The sequence below is a fragment of the Hyla sarda genome, chromosome 4, assembly GCF_029499605.1.
Source record: "Hyla sarda isolate aHylSar1 chromosome 4, aHylSar1.hap1, whole genome shotgun sequence".
Classification (NCBI taxonomy): domain Eukaryota; kingdom Metazoa; phylum Chordata; class Amphibia; order Anura; family Hylidae; genus Hyla; species Hyla sarda.
In genome coordinates this window covers 21,418,490-21,439,309 of record NC_079192.1, presented here as the reverse complement: position 1 = coordinate 21,439,309, position 20,820 = coordinate 21,418,490, and the positions used below count along the sequence as shown (strand labels likewise).

Here is a 20,820-nt window from a genome sequence, read left to right as displayed (position 1 = left end):
ATGTGGGGTTAAAAGGACAGTGAGTAAGAGTGTCAAGCATTGGTGGTTCAGTGGTAGAATTCTCGCCTGCCACGCGGGAGGCCCGGGTTCGATTCCCGGCCAATGCAGACAATTCATTTTTTACTCTAATCTTCTAACAAACTTTATAGAAATGTATAAAATGATGATCAGATATCGGTATCAAGACATTGTTGTGTGTTATTTTTTTTTCTTGTTGTTTGTTTAATGTTACTGGGAATTTATTCATGCCACTTTTTACAAATCATGTTTTTTTTTTCTATAATATGGAGCAGTTTGGTCGGATTATGATGTATTACAGTTGATCTTTTAGAGCGATGAGGTTTCTAAATGAATCAGTCACAACCATCTCAGCATGGGGACCCTGTTGCAGTTAAAGGAGCAGTATCACAGCCAAAAACAGGAAAGGGGAAAGAGGATACGTTTTAGATTGCGTGGGGTTCGACCTCTGGGACCCTCCTGCGATCTCCTGTATGGGGCCTCGACTGCCCCCAGGAAGCAACGTCACAACCTCAACACAAAGCTTCGGCCGACATGTCCCCTCCATGTATCCCTATGGGAAGCAGAAGATAGCCGAATGGCTCTTCCTTTGAGATAGTTGGAGGGGGCGGGTTGGCCACCGCTTTGTGTGGGGGTCCGCACTCCCCGTTCCTGGGGAAAGCAGGGGACATGGGCAGAAGATCGTGAGGGGTCCCAACGTTTGTTACCCCCGCGATCTAAAACTCACACTTCCAACATCTAGAGAATGACCATTAAAGGAGATATATCATACCCAAAAACATATTCCCTATCCACAGGACAGTGATGAGTTTTAGATCGCAAAAGGGGGACGTTGAATTGGGGGGGGGGGGGCACATATCTTATGGGAGAGCTGAAGATAACCAAGTGGCTCCAACCATAGAGATATGCTTTGTGCAGGGGGTTGTGATGCTCTGTTCCCAGAAAGAGCCGGGGCCCCATACAGGAGAGCGCAGGGGTCGGCACAACCTATTCCCAGGGAGAACATGAGATCGCAAGGGTCCCATTGGTCAGACCCCCAGCGATCTAAATCTTACCTGCGGATAGGGGATATGTTTTTGGGTATGATATGTCTCCTTTAATGGTCATTCTCTAGATGTTTGAAATGTAAAATGTACAAAGATCATCTATAACGTGTAAGAACATTTATTGGATGGTTTAGGTACAAAGAATTAGTAGGACGGACCATTTAAGTCACACCTGTAAAGAGGTGTAAAGAGGTGTTAACCTTGCCATAAGTTATATTATATAAGTCATTATTCACCAGTGGAATTCTGTAGGTGGCATGTTTCTTGAGTCTTAACATTGATAAAAGACATACCCGCCTAAAACTGTCCCATATCTCAAGGAGACATATTGGTTGGGTCTCTTCATGGGTGTAATGGAATGGAGAGGCTTTAGAATCAGTCCAAGAATCATAAGTGGTTATAATGAAGAACTATGTCATCAGAACACATGAGTGTCTTCTGTATTGTCGAGGGTTCCATGGGTCCACCAGAGGGTCATCCTCCAGCTTTACAATGGTCATATTAGTATAAGGTCTAATTGGCTATTTGGGACTAGCCCAAATATAAAAAAGATCCTAGTAATAAGAGATTGGTTCTGAAGTCTTCTCCAGATGGGGTTGTCTTCTGCTGGACCAATGGGAACATTATTGTGTCTGATACTTTGCCTACTGGAGGAATCTCTGAGAGTGGGCAAACACTAGATTGTTTTTTTTTAATGGAGTACTGTGGTGTAGGACATTTTATCCCCTATCCAAAGGATAGGAGATAAGTGTCTGATCACTGGGGTCTGACCGCTGGAACCCCCCGAAATCTCCTGCACAGTGCCCCGGCTCTCCTTATGAACAGAGCTGTGTTGTCACCGTGGCCGACACCCCCTCCATGTATCTCTACAGGAGAGCAACTTTCCTATAGGGATACATGGAAAGGTCGTATTCGCCACCACTTTGTGTGGAGGTCGACAGTCGCCTTGCATGGAATGGAGATCAATACGTGCACGAGGAGAGGTGCTGGCCCAGCGTTCGGACCCCCGAGATCAGACACTAGGTCCCCTAGGAAAAGGGGATATATTGCCCTACACCACAGTACTCCTTTAAAGGGGTACTCCGCCCCTAGACATCTTATCCCCTATCCAAAGGATAGGGGATAAGATGTCTGATCGCAGGAGTCTCGCCGCTGGGTACCCCCGCGATCTCGTCTGGGCCTGCCCAGACTTTGCTCCGTGCCGGATGAATGGCGATGCGGGGTGGAGGCTCAGGATGTCATGATCACGCCCAATTCCTGATGTCATGGCTATGCAACCTCAATGCAAGTCTATGGCAGGGGGTGTGACGGACATCACGCCCCCTCCGATAGACTTGCCTTGAGGTGGCGTGGCCGGGACATTACGAGCAGGCGTGACCATGATGTCATGAGCCTCCGGTGCTGCACCCGACGCTCTAAACGAACCACGGTTTATGAATACATGGTTGCAGCAGATATAGAGGATAAGATGTCTAGGGGCGGGGTACCCCTTTAAGTCTCTATGTGTTAGGGCTATTTTGGATTTGAGGAAATTATGTAGCTAAAGAGGGAATCACCATTTCACTTCAGGTCTAGTTCCATTAGCACGTCCAAATTTCAGCATTGCCTGTGGCTCAGTAATGGAACCTTCCACCTGACCATTGTCTGTATAGATATTCGTTCTATTCTGTTCTGGTTTTCCCTCAATACTCAAAATGAAAAATCTGTTGGGTTTATTACTGTGAATGGACATGAGATCCATTGTGACTATGTGAATATATATGTTTTACATAAAAACTAAAAACAAAAAAAAAAACACATCATTGCGAAGAGTAGACTCTTCCCATGACATAGAATGCCCTTAGTAAACCTATGATACCACAATGTATAACATGGCTAAATGGCTCTGATGTTTAAGTCAAAGACGTTAATTTGCTTTAGGTAGACCTTCGGAGGGACTTCAAAGACTCATTAAAAGTGTCATAGACACCAACAGGACAGAGGACTCTCGGAGCTCAAAAAATGTGTATTTCCCAAGGCCACACTGCACATTACCATAAAGAGGTGACACCGTCTACATCATTCCAGGTTCTTCCTTGTTACTTTGACATCATAAACTTTACATCTCTTGGGTTGACTGCTCGTGGATAAACGAAATTTTTGTAAATAGTTTTTGTGTATAATTTAATTATTTATTTGAAAATGTATATATATATATATATATATATATATATATATATATATATATATGTATATATATATATATATATCTTCAAAGAATTGCAGCACTACTTCACCAGTCCTTTGTGGTGCCAGCACCCTCGACTCAATCACAGTCCCAGTAGATATCCACAACAATGCTTTAATGCATAAATCAGTTTGAATTGTTCAATCAGTCTCCCATCCTCTGGAGATGTATATAGCTTTAGTTAGAGGTGACATTGAACAATTGAAAACAAATATTGATGAAATGGCTGTTATACACTGTAATCTTTCCAAGGAGGAAACTGCTGCACTGGATTAACTTGTTCGGAACTGCGACCTCACAATTAAACCCGCCGATAAGGTTGGTGGGGTCGTAGTTATGGACATAGTTAAATACAAGCAGGAGATACATAGACAATTATCTGACACACAGACACACAGGAGGTTGGATGGAGACCCTAGACGTGACATTGTGATTAAGGTGACCAATATCGTTGAACAAGCTTTTGATGATGGACTGATTGAGGATAAATTGAGGGAGTTCTTACTGGTTAAATATCCGGTGATTCCCTCAATTTATATTTTAACAAAGATTCTTAAATCTTTAGTGAATCCTCAAGGGAGGCCCATCGTCTCTGGATGGAATTCGGTGTTGAGTTGTGCCTCTATTTTTCTAGATAAGATTCTAAGGCCATTTGTCATTTCATATATGAGAGACACCAGTGATTTTTTGAACAAGAATAGAGAAATAAGAGTTCCCAATAATGGGATTCTTGTTTCTTTTGACATTACCAGCTTATATACTTAGGCATGATGCTGGTATGGGTGCAGTTCAGAGGGTACTTTCCACCACTAACTTCTCCATGGTGGCCCAAGATTTTATGTTGCAATTACTATTATCTTATTTTGGCTCAAAAGTATTTTATGTTTGAGGATCAATTTTATTTACAATTAATTGGGACCGCCATGGGGACAAAGGTGGCATCCATGTATGCCAATCTTTACGTTGCAGCCATGTAGGAAGATGTCCCCCATTTACGGCTGGTCTGATACCCTCCTTGGAGGGTGAAGACTAGCGGTTCTACAAACCATGGAGGCACGCCAATAGTTAATGGTGCACACACTAGATAGTGTCTCTTTATATATATTGTGGTGGATCTGATTGGCTACAATTTTGGACCCAGTGGAGTCTCACTGCATTTGTTAGGCAGTTTATATTCATATTTTTTTAAATCTATTTTAATTTTTAATTTTTCATATTATTTTTATTTATTTTAGATAGGTAGTTTTGGACAAAAAAAATTGTATTAATTTATGTTTAGATTTTAGTTTTATTTCATTTATTTTATATTATTATTTATTTAATCTAATTAACATTTACATTACAACAATTTTTAGTTTTAATTCCCATTAGTCGGACACATACAGATGGTTTTCTAAACAAACATTTCTTTCACACATTATTTGGGGTACACAGACTTATATTTTGGTGGTATAGAATTATATGATGGTATTACACAGGAATGATAATTGATAGAGTATTAAAGTATTTCTGCCGGGTGATTTTTTTGTCATGGATGCTTGATGGAGAATCACTTGACTGTATTGTAACTTGCATAACAATGAATATTAGAGTTTGCTATATATAGTGTCATTTCTCAGGTTTTTCATGGATTCCGCTTGCACGTGTTAGCGTCAGGGGTATCCATGGGGATTTGCCACATGACCACAGCCGTGTATCCTTGGAAGATAGTATCTTACATTCGGCAACATTAGGTCACATGAGGTCACGTGAGGGTGCCGATCATGTTTTCTGGAGTGATCACACGACGTGTCACATGAAATGGATGTGGTGGACTCGGAGCATGGCCCTGATTTTCACGCATGCTCAGTTCTGTTGTTTACAAGCCGAGACTGCCATTTAGCTGTATACAGAGTCGGTGAGTGGCTCCTATATTCCCATATGTATTTAATTATATATTTTCTGCAGATGTGTTTTGTAATAGATTGTTATGATGGAGCACTGAATTTCGGGCCCTATGGATTTTAACTATGCACTATCACTGTACTATGCACTTTAATATGTACGCAGGTACTCCTATGTTTACAATAATAGTGCACTTTATTCACTGTAATGTATGTAATTTTGATATTTTGTATATTATTGCTTAATTGTTGTTAACGATTTCACTGGGTATAAAGACTCTCCTATTTTGCTTGAAAAAGGCTCCATGGAGGAGCTGAAATATATATTTCATGCAAATGGTCATGAATTTAACACTGTAGGGGAAAAATATGCAGTTAATAATAAATAAATAAATAAAATAAATAAAAAAATATAATAATAATAGTGATATTAATAATAACAACTCTTTGTGTTACAGAGCTGCATGTGGATCCACTGTCCTGTGTGGCAGATGATGCAGGCCATATTGGGGAGTGGAATCTAAGGTGCCACTGGTCTTCACCGGAAACAACCAGGTCGCTGCCCCCGATACGACTCGACCACACAGGTAACTGGGCGAGGTGAAGTACAGTAGGATGAGGCAAATACGAAGTCGGACTAAGCAGAAGGTCAAGGCAGGCGGCAAAGGTTCATAGTCTGAATAACGCAGCAGAAGGGTCAGAACACAGACTAGGCAAAGGGGTACAAAGGGTACACTTATTCTCAGGCAAATGACACTGAAGATCGGGCAGGGAAGAGGGTGAGGAGCTTAAATAACATAGCAGAAGGACCAGGCACCAATCAGGGGTGCACTGGCCCTTTAAATCTTAGGAAGCCGGCGCGCGCAACCTAGGAGGCGGAGGCGTGTGCAGGGAAGCAGAAAGCCGGGCAGAGGAAGGTTATCAACGGGCCCCAATTTGCATGCGGGCGCGTCCCACAATGCAAACTGCAGCCCGGCTGGGAGAGCGGGGCGGCGAGTGATCACGGACAGAGCACCGGACCGGAGCGCTCACCGTAACACTTTGGTCTTTATTTTACATTTCGACAATATGTTTTAGGTTCAACCAGTGTTTGTTTACTATCAAAATGTGTTAAGACCTTCAAGAAACGTTACATCCAAGATCACAAATTATGGTCCCTCCTCTTGACCCTGGAGTCATGTGATGTCCCCTCCTGAGATGTAGCCTCTCCTTTTGCCTCGGCCACACTTGGTGGATGTATGGAGAGGTGACAGAAGACTGGAGAGGTGACAACATGTTCACTGCTTCTGCCATTTGTCCCTCCCCCTCAGAAGGGACACACTCCCCTGTGATCCAATAAAAGTCCTGGTAAAAGTTTTTTTTAGACTTTTCTTTATGTTAGATTCTTGTGACCTTGTGACCGATCTATTATTACTATTACATCTCAGTTTATTTTTTTTATTTTTCTGTTGATGTATTTTATTTTTGAATTGTAACATATCCTGGACCCGGTGGTCCTCCTGTACCAGACCTAAACCCCTATAGTGATCTGTAAGAACATTGGGTTGTCTTCATATTAGGATTGGAATATCGGAAACATTGTGGCCTCCAAAAATGTTCTCAATAGAGAAAAATTCATTAAAAACATAAAAAAACTACAGGGAGAACCAAACTCATTTCTTTTGATAATGTAGAAAATTAGCAAATGTTTTGGAGGAATTTTAGGAGGATGAGAAATACAAAATATGGGACCATCAGATAAGGTTTATTACAAGTGGATTATGTTGTATTTACAATTTAACCTACATTTCTCTTCTCAAAATACTTGACTCCTATTTTGGTCCGAGACCATCTCGGTCTCATTGATAACAATGTTTCAGACATTGTTGGGATGGAATCCTAATTCTAGTTTTTGGCTTTAGATGTCATTACTGTTAACATAGGAAGAAGTATGGAAACCTGGTTAGAACATCTAGGACCCGAAGAGATAGCTGCATAGGTCACATCCCATTGGTGATCTGAAAATTTTCTCCAAAGACCGGGCTCAAATCTTAATTTCCAAGAGTCAATTTTGTTTAAATAGGAGGAGAGCAGTGATTTGTGGAAATATTTATTTATGAGAAGGGAGTGTGCCCATTTCTTGAAGGTAATGTTATCCATTTTATGGACCTTGCCACTGTTCTGGGACCTAGATGTCCTCATTGGATCCCATAGGTTCTCATTATGTCATTGTTTTTTTTTTTGTTGTTGTTTTTTTTCCTGAATGGTCAATGAAGAATCTGACTGCTGGTGAATATTCTCTTGATATTTTTTTTTTTCAGAGTTCAACTTTTACAAAAATTTTGAAATGTAGAGGTTGAGTAACTCTTAAATATGAAATCAAAACTTTTTAAAGGAGTACTCCAGGATAGAAAAAAAAGTATCCTATACGTGTCCCAGCTCTCCTTCTGATTGGGCATGTCAACCACCACATGAAGATGTGGCCGACACATCCCCTATCTCGAGCTGGGGCGCCGAACGGAAGATGGGGGGGGGGGGGGCTGTGCAGATGGGGGGCCCCAGGGGTTTGATCCCCTGTGATCTGACACTTATCCCCTATCCTTCATAGAGTACTCCTTTAAAAATAGAATTTTCTATAAACAGCTGCTTTTTGTCTTGTAAAGATTCATGAATGGGGGGCATTATCCAGAAGATTCTTGGCTCTTCAGAGGGGATCTTGGTTCTCCTCCATTTTGTTCCTTAAAGGGGTACTCTACCTCTTTTCAAAGGATCAGGGATAAGATGTCTGACCCCCATGATCTCCATGCAGGCAATCGGCATTCTGAACATTATGTGGTCATGATGTCACACCATGCCCCTCCATTCATGTCCCCCGTGATTAGACATCTTATACCCTATCCTTTGAATAGGGGATAAGATGTCTAGGGGTGGAGTACCCCTTAAAGTAAGGTGTGAAGACCTTTAAGAAGGTGTAAAGATGAAAGTGGAGGATAGAGCTGACTAAATTAAAAAGGTTATTTTATTTTAAGAAATGTGTAGTTTAATATATTGTAAGGCTTCTCTTTAACTCCTTGGGGACGAAGGGCGTATGCATACGCCCTTGCGTCCCGTCACTTAAGGACGGAGGGCGTATCCATACGCCCTCGGCATTTCCGATCACTGCCGCTCGCCGGGCGGTGATCGGACCGGGATGCCTGCTGATATCTATCTATCGGCGATCGCAGCAAATCGCAGGTCAATTCAAACTGGTTACCCGATCTCCCGGAAAATAAGACTGATCGGAGCTGTCAGAGACAGCTCCGACCAGCCTAAAGGATAGGAGCGAGGTGGCAATGTTGCCACCCCCTCCTATTCCCTGCCATTGGTCGGTCAGGCTGACCACCAATGGCAGGAGGGGGGCGGGGGGTTACAGTTCATTTCCCCCCGCTCTGCGCACCGATCGAAGTCGGTACAGAGCGGGGGGAACACGGGGGGAACACGGGCGGCGAGGGGACATGGCCCGGCTTACCCGGACCTGCGGCGACATCCCGGGCACCAGGAGGAAGAGCGGCGGCTGAGAAGGCTGCAGTTAAGATCGCGATAAGTGATCTTCACTGTGGCCTTCTAAAAGCTGCAAAACTACAACTCCCAGCATGCCCACACAGCCAAAGGCTGTCTGGGCATGCTGGGAGTTGTAGTTTTGCAACATCTGGAGGGTCACAGTTTGGAGACCACTGTGCAGTGGTCTCTAAACTGTGGTCCTCCAGATGTTGCAAAACTACAACTCCCAGAATGCACTGACTGTCTGGGCATGCTGGGAGTTGTAATTTTACAACATCTGAAGTGGCACAGTTTGGAGACCACTATATGGTGGTCTCCAAACTGTAGCCCTCCAGATGTTGCAGAACTACAACTCCCAGCATGCCTGGACAGTTTTGCAACATCTGGCGGGCTACAGTTTGGAGGCCACTGTTCTTCCCCAGTTGTTGCATAGCTACAACTCCTAGCATGCCCAGACTGTCCAGGCATGCTGGGAGTTGTAGTTCTGCAACATCTGAAGGGCCAGATATTGCAGAACTACACGCCCAGCATCCCTGACTGTACTGGCATGCTGGGAATTGTAGTTTTGCAACAGCTATAGGCACACTGGTTGGGAAACACTGAGCTAGAGTCTGTTTCCTAACTCAGTGATTCCAACCCGTGTGCCTCCAGCTGTTGCAAAACTACAATTCCCAGAGTGCACTGACAGACCGTACATGCTGGGAGTTGTAGTCTTGCAACAGCTGGAGGCACATGGGTTGGAATCACTGAGCTAGAGTCTGTTTTCTAACTCAGTGGTTCCCCACCAGTGTGCCTACAGCTGTTGTAAAACTACAACTCCCAGCATGTACGGTCTGTCAGTGCATTCTGGGAGTTGTCATTTTGCCACAGCTGAATATACAGGGTACAGTCACACGGGCGGGTTTACAGTGGGTTTCCTTCAAGGAAACATACTGTGAACCCCCGCCTGTGTGAATGTACCCTAAAAACACTACACTACACTAACAAATAATAAAAAGTAAAACACTACACATACACCCCCTTACACGTCGCCCCCCCCCCCCCAATAAAAATGAAAAAGTCTCACACGGCAGTGTTTCCTAAACGGCGCCTCCAGCTGTGGCAAAACCACAACTCCCAGTGTTGCCGGACACCCATAGACTGTCCTGGCAGGCTGGGAGTCTTGCAACAGCTGGAGGCACCCTGTGGGAGACACTGCTGTAGGGTTTTGGTGGAGACAAGCCCCATCCTTGTAACCGGGTCCACCCCTACTGCAAATTCCTTATTCAGGCCTCAAATGCGCATGGCGCTCTCTCACTTCGGAGCCATGTCGTATTTCAAGGCAACAGTTTAGGGCCACATATGGGGTACCTCCGTATCAAGGAGAAATTGTGTTACAAATTTTGGGGGGATTTTTCTCCCATTACCCTTCGTAGAAATGGTAAATTTGGGGAAAAAACCTGCACTTTAGTGAAATTTTTTTTTCATTTACACATCCGAATTTAACGAAAAGTCGTCAAACACCTGTGGGGTGTTAAGGCTCACCGGACCCCTTGTTACGTGCCTTTAGGGGTGTAGTTTCCAAAATAGTATGCCATGTGTTTTTTTAATGTTCTGGCACCATAGGGGCTTCCTAAATGCGACATGCCCCCCAAAAACCATTTCAGCAAAACTCACTCTCCAAAATCCCATTGTCGCTCCTTCCCTTCTGAGACCTCTACTGCGCCCGCCGAACACTTGACATACACATATGAGGTATTTCCTTACTCGAGATAAATTGGGTTACAAATTTTGGGGGGCTTTTTCTCCTTTTACCCCTTGCAAAAGTTTTGAATTTTCTCCTTCACTTTGCTGCTATTCCTGTGAAACACCTAAAGGGTTAACAAACTTACTGAATGTCATTTTGAATACTTTGAGGGGTGCAGTTTTTATAATGGGGTCATTTATGGGGTATTTCTAATATGAAGGCCCTTCAAATCCACTTCAAAACTGAACTGGCCCCTAAAAAATTCCGATTTTGAAAATTTTGTGAAAAATTGGAAAATTGCTTCTGAACTTTGAAGCCCACTGATGTCCTCCAAAAGCAAAAACATGTCAACTTTATGATGAAAACATAAAGTAGACATATTGTATATGTGAATCAAAATGTTATTTATTTAGAATGTTTATTTTCCTTACAAGCAGAGAGCTTCAAAGTTAGAAAAATGCAACATTTTCAATTTTTTCATCAAATTTTGGAATTTTTCACCAAGAAATGATGCCAGTATCGACAAAAATTTACCACTAACATAAAGTAGAATATGTCACGAAAAAACAATCTCGGAATCAGAATGAAAAGTAAAAGCATCCCAGAGTTATTAATGCTTAAAATGACAGTGGTCAGAATTGTAAAAAATGCTCCCGTCCTTAGGGTTATAATGGGCACCGTCCCCAAGGAGTTAAATGTGTGTCTGTCACTTTAGATGAAAAACCTTTGACAGGTTGTTGGGACATGAGCTCTCCAATGAAAAGTGCCCACAGTGCCCAATAGCTAACCAAATCCTTTCTATTGAAGATCATTATATAAAAATACATAAAAAATTTATGGAAACCGCAATGTGGTGGTATCTAAAAGTATAGTAAAAGCTGGAAATTGTGGGGAATTACTAATCTAAATCACAATAACAAAGACTTATCAAGTAAATATACAGTAAAAAAAAAATGGATAGTACAAAATACAAAAAAAACATTGTATTCCCTTTATTTTGATGTGGTTTCATTTTTTATTTTATTTTTTAGTATTTTGTACTGTTTACTCCATCTACTATATATTAACTTAATCTTTCTCTGCCAAGGTTTCTCCCCCCCCCCCTCACCCCTTCTGCTTTTTCCAGCTTTTACTATTATTTTTATTGTAGTGGTTTAGCTAGTAACACCCCCGTGACACTGTTTTTCGTTTTTTTATGTAATTAAAATGTAATTCTTTAACATGAAAATTATTTTGTTATTGTTATTTATTTGGCCCTGTGCTATCGAGGGCAGAGGTCCAGTTAGAATCTGTGAGCCTAACATTGTGTGGTAATCTCTGACTCGATATGAAATGCAAATCTATTTTTTTCAAAAAACAGCGCCACCAATGCCCTCAGGTTGGGTGCGGTATTGCAGCTCAATTTCATTGAAGTGAATGAACCCAAGTTGTAATACCACACACAACCTGAGGACCGGGGTGGTGCTGTTTTTGAAGAAATCAGCTCTGTTTTGTTTTTTCAATCCCAGATACCCTTTTTAATTTATATGGGCCACCAAGATGGCGATGAAAAAAAGTCTGCTTAGAATTACAGCTATGGGTCCATTGCACAATGTATACCACCAGGTTCCATTGAATTTGAATGGGGTCCGTCCGTTTTCCATCTGGTGCCCATTGCTTTTGGAGAGTTGAGCATAGAAAGAAAAAAACATACTGGCAGTATTTTTTTTTCCAACTCCCGTAATTTGAGTGAATTCTGCAAACAGATCTCCCGAATGCAGATGTGAAAGAGCCTTAAAGGGGTACTCCGGTGAAAACCTTTTTTCTTTTAAATCAACTGGTGGCAGAAAGTTAAACATATTTGTAAATTACTTCTATTAAAAAATCTTAATCCTTCCTGTACTTATTAGCTGCTGAATACTACAGAGGAAATTCTTTTCTTTTTGGAATGCTCTCTGATGACATCACGAGCACAGTGCTCTCTGCTGATGTTATTATAAAAATAATAACACTTTATTTATTGTTGTCCGTAGTGGGATTTGAACCCAAGTCCCCAGCCCTTAGCATGCATCTGCTATGCATGGTTGCTAAAATGGACAGAGATGTCAGCAGAGAGCACTGTGCTCGTGTTGTCATCAGTGTTCCAAAAAGAAAGGAATTTCCTCTGTAGAATTCAGCAGCTAATAAGTACTGGAAGGATTAAGATTTTTTAATAGAAGTAATTTACAAATATGTTTAACTTTCTGCCACCAGTTGATTTAAAAGAAAAAAGGTTTTCACCGGAGAACCCCTTTAACCCCATTCAATTAAACTGCCTTGAGTATACCAGATACAGCCAATAGATCAGAGTGGTGGAGTTTCTGGAAAATAATCAGATACTTTTTTTTTTGTTTTGAAAAAAGATTAACAGAGAAAAAAAATCAATGATTTTGCTTTAATTTACAATAAAACATACACATACAAAGCACGTAAACACGAAGTAAACAAAATATAATTTAAATTTACAATGTTTATGTACAAAAAGTTACAAAAAGTGAATAAATTAAAGGAGTACATGAAATTATGGCCATGGTCTCCAGACAAGTGCTGAAGACAAATTGGGGCTCGGGGCCACCGGCGGGAAAAGTGTCCTCTGAACAGACTTTCGGCAGCTGTCGGCTTGGTGTGGAGACTGGGTTGACTTGCGTGTTGAAGTCTGTTGGATTTGGCCGAAAGAGGGTGTTTCTGCAGAACTGGGGGGTGAGGAGTAGTGAAGAAATGGTTGACAAGAGAGTCTTTCTGGACACATTGTTGAGGAGTGTTCAGGGAGCCTAGAAATTTGGGGAGGACTTGGTATGAGTTGGTTTTGGTCCAGGCAAAAAGAGTCATCTGATGCCGAGTCTTTCCACTCTTTGGGGCTCCTCCCTTCTATGTGCCGACACAGTTTCCCGACAACGTAATCTCTCTTCTTCTCACAGATACTAGACCTGGAGCTTAGGAAGTTGGTGGCTCGGCTCAGACCTTCCTGGAACCCACTATCAAACTCAGGCATAGCCTTTTTGGCATCTTCTGGTCCTATAAGCAAAAAAAGGCAAAAAAAAACAAAAACAAAAAAAATTAAATTTGTTAATATCACATGATTTGGCAATAAATGTATACATTTTTAAGAAGAAATTAAATGTAGGAATATACATTTACATTAAAATATACGTTCTGTGACATAACTACATTAACAAGTCTTAAGACTCTGTTCACACTTGTATCAATGGGGTTCGTTTGGGTTTCAAATGGGAGTTCCAGTATATTTCGTATCAAAAACAGTGCAGTGTATCAAAAATATAAGAACCTGGTGGAACCTTTTAAGGTCAATGAGGTCCATCAGGGTTCACCAGGTATTGACCTGTTCTAGATATCATAGAGGTGTAACTTGTAGCTTCTGGGCCCCAATGCTAAATCTAGTATGTCTACCATAAGCCATTCATGCGGTAGAGGTTCCTTTGTGCCCCATTCGGACAAAGAGAAATTGCTATTCCTGTGCCCCCTTTAGTTTTGACCCTATAAATAGAGGTTGTCAGGGGATATTTATGGCATATGCACAGGCTATGCCAAGATTAAGATAGATGTGGGTCTCACAGGTGAGACCCGCATCTATCAGACAGGATATGCCATACATATCCAAATATGAATACAGGGTGCTCAAAGGGCCCCAGACATCTTATCCCCTATCCAAAGGATAGGAGATAAGATATCATCTCTCGGGGGTCTGGCCGCTGGCCAGCAGCTGTACCCACCATGATCTGACATCTTATCCCCTATAAGATGTCTAGGGGCAGAGTACCTCTTTATGGGTACCCAGTATTAAGAGTCCAGTATAGATGGGGGCCCTTTTAGAAATTATGCATTCTACACCCCATTATATTAGTGTGAATAGAGTCTAAGTAGGACTAAATTAAAAACATAGAAATGGAAAAAAAAAAAAATTTTGGATATCTCTCACCTGAATTATGACACAGTTTCAAAAACTGCACTGTCTTTTTCAATATGTCAGCCTTCTCCGCTTTAGGATTCTTTAATGACTGCAAAAATAGCAATTCATTTTAACTTTATTTAGGAAATTGCCATGAAAATTAGCATTACAAAATTTCAAAAAATAAATTAAATAAAACTAAATAAAATTACGAAATTAACCATCCATTGGTTGACGTATTTAAAATATGTCAAGGTATTGAGTAGAATGTACAACTAATGCATGAAACGATCCAATACTATAAAAAATATCATATAAATAATATAAAATGGAATAACAAATAATATATAAAGCATGCAGAAAACATAATGAATGAATTATTTAATAAATAACAATGTAATTGCAAGGAAAAAATATTAATTATATATTGGTTTATGTATTTTAAATATTTCAAAGTATTGAGTAAAATGTATAATGTCTGAGACGATCAAATACTACACATAAAATATCATATAAATAATATAAAATAAAGAATTAAAAATAAAGAATGAGAAAATTATATTAAAATGATAAATAAATGAATTAATTAATTTGTTAAATATAAAAAAAGTAATAAAAAATAATTATAGGCAAAAAAAATTATGTAAAAACTGTATTTTTTAAAATCTATAACGAATGTCTGAGACAATCAAATATTATATCATATAAGGAATATAAAAAAGAGTTAAAAATAACGTATAAAAAATGCTATACAAAAATAAATAAATGAATAAATAAATTAATCAATTTGTTAGTTTTTACGAAAATGTAAAGAAAATTCTAGGCATGCATAAAAAAAAATATAAAACTGGATTTCTTAAAGTATAACTAATGTCTGAGAAAATAAAAAACTATATAACAATATCATATAAATAATATAATAATATACATGAAAGAATTAAAAATAATGTACAGTATAAAAAAAAGCTAGATAAAAAAATAATAAATTAATAATAAATTAGTTAATTAATTTGTTATATATATATATATATATATATATATATAAATATATATATATATATATATTCTCCCCCCCCCTAATACATTTTCTCCAAAATTTACGAATCTATCTATACAGAACCTAATTGAATTTAAGTATAAATTCCCTAGACAGTTCTTGAAAGCCGAATGGGCTTTCTCCATCTCCTTGGACGGCTTTAAAATTTTTTTGTATTTCCTAATTCCAGAGTCATCTGGCCTGTCCTGGCCGAACGACTGAAGACTCTTCACTAGAGTAACACCTCACCATGAACTTGCTAATGTCCTCAGGAAATGACCAGGGATGAGATGTTTCACCTCCTGAGCTTTCAAGTCTCCACCACCAGTTACATCTGTCTCTACTTTTCATGGTGGGAACCCTTTGAGAACCTTCTACAAAAATGGTCTCCAAACTGTGGACCTTCAGCTTTTGCAAAGCCACAACTTCCAGTATGACCGGACAGCCCGGTCATACTGGAAGTTGTAACTTTGCAAAAGCTGAAGGTCCACAGTTTGGAGACCACTTTTGTCGAAGGTTCTTAAAGAGTCTACGACCACAGTTTGGAGACCACTTTTGTAGCAGGTTCTCAAAGGGTCTACAACCCAACCTATCAAATACGAAACAAGTTCCCCACCTCATCCTGTGTGGCCTCCAGAAGAAGCGCCCTCAGGTTCTCCAAGCTCTGGTTTATCCTGTCCCGTCTTCTTTTTTCTATGACGGGCTTCATAAGCTGAGGAGGACACATGAAAAGAGTCAAGTTTAGAGTCTTTTCCTAATACATACATAAATATAGATAAAGAAATAGATGAAGAAATAACCAAAAAGAATGGAAGAAGATCATGGTCAAAGAAGGAAAAAAGTGGAAGAAGTCCAAAGAAACCTTTATCTAAACTTGTCTAAAAAAGATAAATAATATGAAGTAGAATTTTAAGGAAGGTTGTGTTTCCTAGAGGGTCACTTACCTTTTTGTCCTCTTTCGTGAGGTATGTGTTTCTCATGTTGGCAGTGGTCTGCTCAATCCAAAAATCAAGTAGGATCTGAAGGGACGAGACACTGCCCTTCTACCTTAGCTCAAAGACTCCGCCCTTCAGTTGGTGGCTCCACCCCCTCAGCTACTATGGAAGAAGATGCTTGGTCCACACCCAGAAGACTATTGTCCTCCCCAGAGTCAATGGCCATTGCCCGCCCCCATGTCCTTCCTGGCTCCTGCCCCAGCACACTCCACATATAACGTTACCATATCAATTACCTGTTGCCACCAATACGCAAGTGTGTCTGCAGGGGGTAAATAGGGGTAATGGATAAGTGGGTTACGCACAGTGTGAATGGAGGATGTGTATGAGCTGAATGGGGATCTATTAATATGTGTAGCCCATATGGATCCAGTGTGTACATATATACTCATAATGGCCATCATGGCTTGTCCATTGACCCAACTATCTAGATATCTTAATACTAATCATAAGAGTTCATGTTATGGATTGAGCTCAGTCCCTATAGCAGAAGGTGCTAGAAGACAAGTTGGCATTGCAGGAGCTGGTGGGAAAATGGTGGAGGAGGCTGGAGGTGCAGACTGACACACTTTGCCTTTTGTCATGGAACGGCCCTAACACAATTCACACCCATCTGAGAATGGCCCAGTGTTTGTCTATCAAGGTCATAGTGCCCAGGTTCCCACGCTTATATGAGACCATGACTATAGAGGTATCAGTCAGACCACATCAGCATTATATATGCATTGGCGCGGCCTCAATAGAGTTTGCATTAGGGTCAGACTGGAGTTTCAGGTTATGGCTTTCGTAGAATACTCCATCTTTATGGTCATCGATATAAACAAACCATGGACTAATAAGACCCAGAACTTTATAATAGTCCAGCTCTGTATATCACCCCAGGTCAGGGTACAGTATATTGTCTGTAAACATCTCAGAATCACAGATTGAGTTTGATCTAAACTTACCAAAAACGTATGAGATTTGTTTAGGATGAATCTCATCTAATACCTATTAGCCGCACATCTCCTGCCTTGTCCACCATGTCCCATACTATACTCCTACTACTCCTACTCCTACAACTACTCCTACTCCTACTACTCCTACTACTCCTACTACTCCTAGTACTACTCCTCCTACTACTACAACAACAACAACTACTACTCCTACTACTACTCCCATTACTACTCCTACTACTCCAACTACTACTCCTACTACTACTCCAACTACTACTACAACAACAACTACTACTCCTACTACTACTCCCATTACTACTCCTACTACTACTCCAACTACTACTCCCATTACTACTCCTACTACTACTCCCATTACTACTCCTACTACTCCTAGTACTACTCCTCCTACTACTACAACAACAACTACTCCTCCTACTACTACTCCCATTACTACTCCTACTACTACTCCTACTACTACTCCAACTACTACTCCTACTACTACTCCCATTACTACTCCTACTACTACTCCCATTACTACTCCCACTACTACTACTGCTACTACTCCTACTACTACTCCAACTACTACTCCTAGTACTACTCCTCCTACTACTACAACAACAACTACTCCTCCTACTACTACAACAACAACTACTACTCCTACTACTACTCCAACTACTACTCCCATTACTACTCCTACTACTACTCCCATTACTACTCCTACTACTACTACTGCTACTACTCCTACTACTACTCCAACTACTACTCCTAGTACTACTCCTCCTACTACTCCAACTACTACTCCTACTACTACTCCTACTACTCCTACTACTACTCCTACTACTACTCCCATTACTTCTCCTACTACTACTCCCATTACTACTCATACTCCTCCTCCTACTACACTACTACTCCCATTACTACTTCTACAACTACTTCTTCTCCTCCTACTCCTACTGCTATTACTACTACCTCTACTCCTACTATTACTCCTACTACTACTCTTCCCACTACTACTACTACTCCTACAACTCCTACTCCTACTATTACTACTACAACTACTACTCTTACTACTACTACAACTACTACTCCTACTACTTTTCCTCCTCCTCCTACTAGTGCTCCTACTACTACTATTACTACTACTACAACTACTACTTCTATTACTACTACAACTACTGCTCCTACTACTGCTCCTACTACTACTATTACTACTACTACAACTACTACTTCTATTACTACTACAACTACTGCTCCTACTACTACTATTACTAATACTACTACTACAACTACTACTCCTACTACTCCTACTACTTTTCCTCCTCCTCCTCCTACTAGTGCTCCTACTACTACTATTACTACTACTACAACTACTACTACTATTACTACTACTACAACTACTACTTCTATTACTACTACAACTACTGCTCCTACTACTACTATTACTACTACTACAACTACTACAACTACTACTCCCACTACTAGCCCTACACAGCCGCACATCTTCTGCCTTGTCCATCATGTTCGATACCGTACTACTACTATTAGCCCCACACAGCTGCACTACTGTACACTGCACTACTGCACAACCATACATCTCCAGCCTTGACATTACGTTCCATACTCTACTTCTGCTGCTGGAACGTTACCCTGCTCAGGACAAAAAGAAAAAAACACAAACCTACGACCTAGGTCACCAAACTGTGGCCCTCAAGCTGTCTCAAAAACTAAAACTATCAGCATGCTGGGAGTTGTAGTTTTGCAACATCTGGAGGTCCACAATGTGAAGACTACTGACCTAAGAGACTAACTCTTGTGCTTTCTATTGTTTGCACTGTAAATGGTCCCTGCATCATTAGGGTCTTATACCACCCTTTTATACCCCCCCCCCATATAACAATTAGGCCAACAATGGGGTCAAGAAAGATTGAGACACTTTTTACAATAATGCTTTTTACTATAAAAATCCTTGTGTATTTACTTTAGTCTTTCTAATCCCTGTCCGATCCCCTGAAGATCCATTTACTGAGAAACATGTTGGGACATGAGTGATTGGAGTAGATAGGGGTACAGCGGGATCGGTTTCCAGCACAGGCTCCATTGACTATCTCATGGTTGATAGAGAAATATTACTTTGTCATATCTGGACTTGCTGGATTGGGTTACCTCTCCTGTTGTGCTTCTTTGGGCATCTTTATTATAATGTTTGCTATATTTGGACCTGATTCATTACTTTGGTTTCATACAGATGAGGTAGTATTAGGCCATGTTCATGTGGTACATTCTAAAGGGGTTATGGACAAAAAAAAAGAGCTAATTTCTTCCAAAAAACAGCGCCACCAATGTCCTCAGGTTGTGTGTGGTATTACAACTCAGCCCTAATAAAATCAGCAATAGCGACATGAAGCTCTCTGGTAGTTTGATACAATGTGTCATTCTGGAGCTGTCTAGGTTAGGTACAACTAGATTAGATACAAGGATTAGATACCTACAGGGATTGCAGACTCTGTAGGGGGGGGGGGGGATTTATCATTCTTGGTGTAGGTTAATGGTGTTCAAACTGTGGACCCCCAGATGTTGCAAATCTACAACTCCCAGCATGCCCGGACAGCCAACGGCTGTCCGGGCATGCTGGGAGTTGTAGTTTTGCAACATCTGGAGGTCCACAGTTTGAAGACCACTGGCGTAACTGAATTATTTTTATCCACCTTTATCTTTGTGGTGCTAATGCGCATGTGTGACAAATGTATTCAATGTGCACCACAATTGATTGGTTTTGCGCTGGTACACATTTTCTGCAATGTCACTCCAGTACGCCATTTTCTACGGTTTACCCCTTTGCACAACATTTTTGCAACCTTTTTTTGCACCGTCGCGCACAAAAGAAAAGGGATTTTTCGAAACATACACACTAAAAAAAAAAAAAAACTAAGCCCTGTCCGAGGCGCTTGCTCTAAAATTTGTGACAATAACATTTTTAAAAAAATTAGAAAATAAATTAGAATACATTAGTTAATAATAAATAAATATAATTAATAAATAAATACATTAGTTACCGCTGCAACCCGCAAAAGGTACAGTGGGGATCAAAACATTTTGTATTAATGTGCATAAAGAAGCCAAGGAAAGATGGAAAAATCTCCAAAAGGCATCAAATTACAGATTAGACATTCTTATAATATGTCAACAAAAGTTAGATTTTATTTCCATCATTTACACTTTCAAAATAACAAAAAAACAAAAAAATGGCGTCTGCAAAAGTTTGGGCACCCTGCAGAGTTAATATCTAGTACTGCCCCCTTTGGCAAGTATCACAGCTTGTAAACGCTTTTTGTAGCCAGCCAAGAGTCTTTCAATTCTTGTTTGAGGTATCTTTGTCCATTCTTCCTTATAAAAGTCTTCCAGTTCTTTGAGATTTCTGGGCTGTCTGTCACGCACTGCTCTTTTAAGGTCTATCCATAGATTTTCAATTATGTTGAGGTCAAGAGATTGTGAAGGCCATGGCAAAACCTT

The 20,820-nt window shown here is 40.5% G+C and overlaps 1 protein-coding gene and 1 non-coding gene across 2 annotated transcripts; one reads left to right on the top strand and one right to left on the bottom strand.

Moving 5' to 3' along the window:
- The first annotated feature begins 36 nt into the window (after nucleotides 1–36).
- Nucleotides 37–107, top strand: TRNAG-GCC (transfer RNA glycine (anticodon GCC)). Its single transcript has one exon. It is a non-coding gene; the product is annotated as a tRNA-Gly (tRNA).
- A 12,751-nt stretch (nucleotides 108–12,858) lies between these two features.
- On the bottom strand, nucleotides 12,859–17,529 carry LOC130367601 (transcription factor HES-7-like). Its single transcript, XM_056570126.1, has 4 exons — nucleotides 16,325–17,529; nucleotides 15,997–16,092; nucleotides 14,375–14,453; nucleotides 12,859–13,452 (listed from the first exon to the last, which is right to left on the bottom strand). The coding sequence occupies exons 1-4, from the start codon at nucleotides 16,358–16,360 to the stop codon at nucleotides 12,959–12,961; spliced, it is 705 nt and encodes a 234-aa protein (XP_056426101.1). The 5' UTR covers nucleotides 16,361–17,529; the 3' UTR covers nucleotides 12,859–12,958.
- Nucleotides 17,530–20,820: the final 3,291 nt, after the last annotated feature.

Bases quoted from the DNA above. Each gene is read 5' to 3' on its own strand.
- LOC130367601 (XM_056570126.1), bottom strand. From the start codon at position 16,360: ATGAGAAACACATACCTCACGAAAGAGGACAAAAAG. The intron at 16,093-16,324 runs GTAAGTGACCCT...TGTCCTCCTCAG, and splicing joins TCACGAAAGAGGACAAAAAG to CTTATGAAGCCCGTCATAGA. The intron at 13,453-14,374 runs GTGAGAGATATC...TTTTGCTTATAG, and splicing joins GAAACTGTGTCATAATTCAG to GACCAGAAGATGCCAAAAAG.